Source organism: Macrotis lagotis, chromosome 5, assembly GCF_037893015.1.
Source record: "Macrotis lagotis isolate mMagLag1 chromosome 5, bilby.v1.9.chrom.fasta, whole genome shotgun sequence".
NCBI classification, from domain to species: domain Eukaryota; kingdom Metazoa; phylum Chordata; class Mammalia; order Peramelemorphia; family Peramelidae; genus Macrotis; species Macrotis lagotis.
In genome coordinates this window covers 32,688,594-32,695,807 of record NC_133662.1, presented here as the reverse complement: position 1 = coordinate 32,695,807, position 7,214 = coordinate 32,688,594, and the positions used below count along the sequence as shown (strand labels likewise).

General features: G+C 42.6%; 1 protein-coding gene across 1 annotated transcript in view; it reads right to left on the bottom strand.

Moving 5' to 3' along the window:
* Positions 1–6,426, bottom strand: part of TFAP2D (transcription factor AP-2 delta) — an 82,186-nt gene extending 75,760 nt beyond the window's left edge. Inside the window, exons 1-3 of the mRNA XM_074190175.1 lie at positions 6,388–6,426; positions 4,807–5,304; positions 1,372–1,432 (exon numbers count right to left, since the gene is read on the bottom strand). Of these exons, the coding sequence (XP_074046276.1) occupies positions 1,372–1,432; positions 4,807–5,304; positions 6,388–6,426 (598 nt within the window). The remainder of the gene's footprint in view (positions 1–1,371; positions 1,433–4,806; positions 5,305–6,387) is intronic.
* Positions 6,427–7,214: the final 788 nt, after the last annotated feature.

The following is a 7,214-nucleotide window of genomic DNA, read 5'->3' as shown; positions in this document are numbered from 1 at the left end:
CCTGTAGATCAAACACTGAAGGCCCTACTTATTTCTTCCAATTCATTTCTCTTTCACTAAAAGTATCTGGCCTTTCAACGAGCATTAAAGGGTTAGTAAGTGACTTAAGTACATTTAATGGCAGTTGGAGAAATGACTTCGGCATAGCCAACACATAATAGAGATTCGGTTTACTAAAGAAAGCTGCAACACGAAGCGGAATTAGTCTTGGTGAATAGACTACGTCTTATTAATTCTTATGAAGTTGGGACAGCAGCTGGTCCCCCTTCCCTGGTCTGTGGCTTGGGTTATGCAGATCATTGGGAGAATAAGCTCAGACCATTAATACAGTCAGCTATGATCTCTGACCATCAAATCCTAAGGACCTCAAGGAAACCCAAGTTTATGATTCCCCTTTGTTGGGATGGAGAGATGTGAACCCATACAATGCATGAAGGGCACATTCAATCTTGCCCCTTCCTTTCTCTCCCCCTCCATCACCCCATTCCTTTCTGGGCTGAGTAACTCTGGAATCAGATGTTTTTTGATAACAGATGGGAACAGAAAGCTTTATCCGGTACAGTTAACACCACCCCCTCCTCCCTTTCTCCCTCCCTTAAAGAAAGAAATGTTCAGAACATTTAGGAAAATAGGGGTGGCTAAAACATTGGCGTTTTATTACCCTCCCCTGCAATTTTCCTGGACACCTTTTATACAAGCCCTCAAAGCTTCAACTTAACACCATGCTCAAAATTTTATAGATGGTGGCTGGCACATTTGGGACTAAATGAAACCTGAAATTCTGCTTGGGGAGGTGGTATTCCAGAGAGGCGGAGGGTGTGAGAAGGGTTTTTTTTTTTGCCTTGAACTTCGATTTTTGTCATTGTGACATGCGTTATTGGCAAACCACTAGGACATCATGTAGGGTTTCTCTACCAACCCCCCTTTCCAGTCTCACTCATCATGTTTCCCTGCAGATTGCAGGTCTGTGATTTGGCCACCTCCTGTTAGGGAGGTGAAGAAGGATTAAGTGCAGAATGAGATGTATTTTTTTTTGGACATGGTCAATGTGGAAATTCGATTTGCTTGACTGTATTTTTTAATAACAAGAGTTTTGCTTTATTTTCTTCTTTCCCAAGTTGGGAAGGACTGTTGGAGAGGGACGGAGAGAAGAAGAATTTGGTGGTTAAGGAAAATAAAAATTTTAAAAGAAACACATAGGGGCTCAAAAAATAGTAATTCCTTTGAATGGGTGGGTGGTGAGTCTTGTGGTCTCAGAAACAATCAGAACAAGAATGGGATTCCATTCTTACACGTAACTTTTTTTCTAATCATAAAAGAGCCACTTAAAAATAATTAACTAAAGATCAGGAAGGAGTGATTTATCCTTACCTCTTCTTATCACCCCACCTTGGCCATTGAGAACCAGCCCGCACTGGGCATCCACTGATCCCTTTAAAAAAAGAAAGAAAAGAGAAAGAAGTGAAATACAGACACAAATAGATATCACAACTGGTTTGTCAGCCCCCTCCAATCAGCGTTCTTCCCCCTCCTAGAGGAGGGAAGAACATTTAACAGCAACATTTAACAGTAGAAGCAAAAGAGTAGGAAAATCAAGCGCGTCAGCAAACATTTTTTTGGGGGGGGGATGACCTGATAATTCTTTAAATATCAAGGAATGTATTATATGATTCTATGTGTGCTAAAGTTCGTAAGAGTAATGCCTCCTTTTATCTCAAAATTAAGGACTTTTTTTTTATTTGAATGCCCTAGCTATACATACATACATAGGCACCTACTAACTTGTGTATTAAGCACCTACTGTTTTCAGCAAAGTACAGAGGCAATTCCAAGTTCTGACAATATACACCCATATTGGGTTGCTCGAAGGAAAATATCAGATACATATCATTCAGAACATATTGGGTTCTGTTGCCCCAGAGGCAGGAAAGCCATGAAAGACAACAGAAGTGTGTCTATGGAAGAAGGCACAGACACATGCTCCAGAGCTGCCCATTTGTCTGGGATCCCTTCCTGATTGAGAAACCTTTTGCGTTGGGAATGAGGAAAGGGTTCCCTCCCCCCTCATTTTAGGTTCAGAATAAAATAAAAACTTTTGCTCAATGGAAATGTGTTAAAAGCTCATTTTCCTTTACAAACAAACGAGGTATTGGACATGAAAGAGGCCTTGAAGGGTGTTAACCTACCCAACAGCCCGTGAAGAGTTAAGTAAATGCGGAGAGAGTCGGTGCATAATAAAAACCCACTTTACAAAACAACCTTTACAGTCCTGGCTCCCTCTTTGCCTTCCCATTTTCACCATATTGAAGCAAGCCTGTAAGACCCCCTTTTCAACCCACTGCCGGGCTCTTTCTTATTTTAAATGTTCTGCCTTAAAGTGATTATCAAATCAATATGAAAAAAAAAACTTGGAGACTGAGCATAAATTAAAGCGGTGATGGGAAAAGGTGTGACAGTTTCCTTTGTTGGCCATAGCAAATCTTTTTAGGGGACTCAAAGATGGAACTGAAGCCCCAAGACTGTTTGCATCTGTTAGGCAGACTTAAACCGCCCTCCAAACTATTGGACTTTCACTTAAAATTCTGTTCAGGGAAAAGTATATTTACATTTGTTGCATTTGAAATGAGGCATATGCTGATGAACGTTTTAAAAAGGAAGAATTAAAAAGAGAGAGAGACTGGGTCTCTCCCCCCCTCCTTTTCTCTTTTTTAAAAGTAGCTATGACTCTTTCTCTCCCTCTTTCCATTCTGTCAATAAAGTCCAAGAGGGTGGAAGGAAGGAGACAGATTGCACAAACGTGCTTCCATGGGAACAGGGAAATATAGGTTATGCTTCTTTTAGTTACTCTGTATTTGCCCCAGTTGGAGTAGAAATGAGTGAAGGGAGATTAAAAGTATTTATGCTCTTAAGGGGGGCGAAGTGGGGAAGAGGACATGCCCAAGTGAACGAAATGGACAAGGTAATAGGGTATAGAATCTCTCCAACAGAGCCTTTTAAGATGTTTATTTTCTGAGAAGAAACGAATACGGATCCCTCAGCTTTACAAACTCCCCCTCCCCTTCCAGTAAAACATGTTGTTTGGTCGGATGACATTGCATAAATGACCAGTTGAATGGCACTAAGTCGAAAATTGGATAAACTACGGTGTCCTTTTGCACAGGATTCGCTCTTTGTCTGGTGCTTGCAAATGTTCTAATCCCCTCTTTTGAAAAATGCCAGGCTTTGTGCCTCTCACAGAAAAAAAATTTGTACAGATACAAAAAAATCAGCAGCAGACGTGGTTATAAAAAGAAGTAAATAGGTTTTAGTTGAGCTAAGCATTGAATGGCAGATTTTTTTTTCTCCCTGAGACATAAGGGGATCCTTGTGGAAAATTAAAAAACGCCCTGAGCGTATAAAATTATTTAGTGAATTTAAATGTAGAAAGTCAAGGTTTATGAAGCTAAATCTTCTCTCTTCCGTGCTGATCCTAGAGCTAACATTCTTTTGTTATGACAGCAAGGGTTTTTTCTTTAATTTTAAAATATTCCCTTGCTCGGAGGTAAATGAGGGGAAAAGCTTTTCAGTGCGTAACAAGGGATCTCCTACGTCTCCAAAATTCTGCTCTTAAAATCTCTCAGCCCACAGAGTGGATATGGAAACCATGGAGAGCTTTGTAAGGGCGGAAAGAAACAAATCGGTTGTTTAAAAAGAGAGATGTTGATGTTGAAAGGATGTTGAAACTATAGGTTTCTTTTTGTTGAGTGGTTCAATGTGTTCATGTATTTAATATACATATATAGATACATATATGACATGCGTTCAAATGTATCAGGCTATAAAAGTGTGAATGAAAGAAAGAAGGGAAGAATGATCTAGTCAAGTGATGACACGTTTTTAAAAAATATTTTAATTAATTGAATCAATAAATCTGGATTGAAACGGACATCTATCTAGAAAAAAAATTAAAACCAATAATTATGTAACTGGTCCAGCTAAGCATTCCTTTTCCGAATGTCTGGATAGAGAAAATGATTATAGTCACCCAAACTTGTGAAGGGTTATAGTGTGATACTTTAAAAAAAAGTTCTTTTAGTATCCTTTTGTGAAATTAGAGTTTTCAGAGCAATTTAGAATGTTTGAATAGCTTCAACAGACCTGAGAATCATATAAGAACCCCTATTCTGTTTTCTGGCCTATAGTTTTCAGTACCAGGGTTTCCAAGTAAACCTCAAGGTTTTCAGAGACTAGTGTAAGACACCGTCTCTCTCTCTCTCTCTCTCTCTCTCTCTCTCTCCTCTCTCTCTCTCTCTCTCTCTGTCTCTCTTCCCCCCCCCCCCCCCCCCCCCCACTACTCAGAAAGGTATTGAGACTTGGACGGCTATTGATTAATCTAATATACTTTGGGTACTTTTGGAGGAAGTCGGGAGAAACCCTGTCCCAGTTTCGGATTAAACGCAGGTTCACAAATGCATCGTATTCATGGGGAATACTAATTGGGCACGAGTTCATGTGAAGTGTTTTTGGTCCAATGAGTAGAACTGGAAGGTTCACTTCTTTTAGACATGCTTGGGTAAAAGTTTCCATAAGTTTATGTATGTGTGTGTGTGTGTGTGTGTGTGTGTGTGTGTGTGTGTGTATGCGTGTGTGTATGTGTGTGTGTGTGTGTGAGAGAGAGAGAGAGAGAGAGAGAGAGAGAGAGAGAGAGAGAGAGAGATCCTAATGTTCTTGAAGAGGCATCAATGGGCAGTTGGGGGTGGGGGGAGTTAGGGAGAGGGTGGGAGTAAGGGGGGAGGGGAAAGAAAAATCCTCTGCATGCGTATTTACCTGCAAATCGTCTGCTCCCGAGGCGGCCAGCCCCAGGCTGGGTCCTGGCAGGAGTCTTTGATCTGGATGCATCCCATACTGGGATCCATGGCTCATAAGAGACAGGTCATGGCGGCGATAAGCATCGAGGCAGCCCAACTCTCTCCTCTGCTCGTCCAAGCAAGAGGATTTGAGCGCCCGAGCATTGTGCAGATTAATAAAATCGGTGGGCTCCCCGTGGTGGATCTGCTGATAGTACTGTTGCGAGTGGTGGAGCGAATTCAAAGAGTAGGCGTCGGGGTTCACAGCCGGGTGGCTGTGCTGGAACTCGTAGTGAAAGGACTGGTGGTGGAGCGGGGTGTACTGGTGGTTAGTGGAGAAGTACGGGGAAGCGAACTCAGTGCCAGTGGTGGAGTAAGTTAGAGGAGAGGAGGAGGAATAGGCGACAGTGGAATTGGCTACGGACTCCAGACACCCGAGCTGCATCAAACGGTAGCTGTTTGATCCGTCGTGACGTATCTGGAAGGAAGAGGGGGAAAAAGGAGAGCAAAAAAACTTGAGGTTTGTCATTTTCAACCAAAGCGCAACTCTCCCTTAGCCCCGCTCTCCATCTAGATGTAATTATGGAGCTAGAGAGATATCTATATAGCCACCTAGCCAAGGATTAGGGGGAGAGCCAGGGCAAGGCGACTGTGCCATCGAACTCAAGAAAGCTGGAGAACTGGGGGTGGGCGGCCACGTCCTCAGTTGAGAGGGAAAAAAAAGGCACCACACACAGACACACACACACACACACACACACACACACACACACACACACACACACACACACCCCACCCTATATAGGTGCGGGTGACACGCGCGCAGCCCCTTCTAAACGCGCTCCGCCTCGAGCGTAGCAAAGTCGGGCGTCTGGAGCAAGTCCATTCCTCCTGAGTTTCTATGGCCTCGGTTATCGAGGTTGACCCGCTCCAACAGACCTGATCTAGCCAGCAGTTCACCTTCCCGTACCAGATTCAAAGACAAAAGCCTTAGCAGTCACTGCCCCCTCTCCTCCAAGTCATTTGGCTAGTGGTACTAAAAAAAAAAAATCACCGTTTATGAATATACCTTAAAAACAAATTTGTGCAAAACGCTTAACTTTCAATGCCTTTTTGAGGGGGGATCAATCTCCCTGTTTCTGTCCCCCCCACTTGAGAAACCATTCCAAAGGGGATAGTTCTTCCCACCCCTTGTCCACCTACCGCCCCCTCCCCCCATCAGTCCTTTTACTTTGCCTTCCTGGCTATCCGTTATCTCTCTCTATCTTGTTCCCCTTCACCCCTCCCCGTTCTTTCATTATTAGGATTATTTTCCCCCCTTCCTTCTCATTATGGCAACTGTTTCTTAACGTGTCCGTGAATTGCCCTTCCTGGCGACAGATGTCATAACGAACTTTCTCCCTTTTCCTTCTTTAAGTTTCCCCAAAGCCAGATTATAATTAAACTTAACGGTCCAATATAGATTAGAGACAGGGGAAGCTGCCACCACCACTGCCACCGCCCGCCGCATTCGCCACACACACACGCGCGCAAAAGGAGGGGAAAAAAAAAGTAATAATACCTCGGCATCGTGGACTAGTCCCGGAAAGGTAGTTGACATGTTGGGTTTCTCCGAAAGCTTACGATGCAATTTCCCCCTCCAAAAAAGAATCAGGAAAAAAATCCAAACTTCTTGTATTTTCCAATTTTTTAAAGAAAAAAAATGATCTATAGATAGAGATCTAAATTGTAATGGCTTTGCCCGGATCAGATATCTCCTTGCCTTGTACCCACTTAAAAACCTGTAGGAACAAAATTTTCCCTCTGCACAAAAGCAGCTCCCTGGAACAGATTTTGTACTTGCTGAGTATTTCTTTGGCTGATGTCGTAGGTCCCTTGGTAATATAGAAGTTTTGAAAATTAAGCATCAGCACTGAGTACTGGGAGGACAATAGGCAGAAGAGATTTATCCCAGGAGACAAGGAATAAATATTGTATCTTCGCCTAATAAGGAACTGTAGGTTCTTTCAACATTTTTATCCATTTTTTCCATCCTTTATCATGCTTTTCTATACAGTCTATGGTGGGGACTCATCTCTGCGAAGAGAATTTGCACACATTTTATTGTGAAGATAGAGATCTAGCAGAGACGTGAATATTAGAGATAGAAGTATATATATATATATATACATATATATTAATTAAAGCGTCCTTTTACATAGGTAAGTGTTCGTTCCGATTGGTTATAATCCTTGGGAGCTGGAAAGCTCCCTTTTCCAACCTGCACCCAAACCAATATTGCACACTTTGGGGTGGCTGGCACTGCCTAAGTGGAGACAATGTTGGTATTTCCTTATTTACATCGAATTTGGGTGGTTTCCCCCCTTTCGAAAGGCAACGTGGTACAGT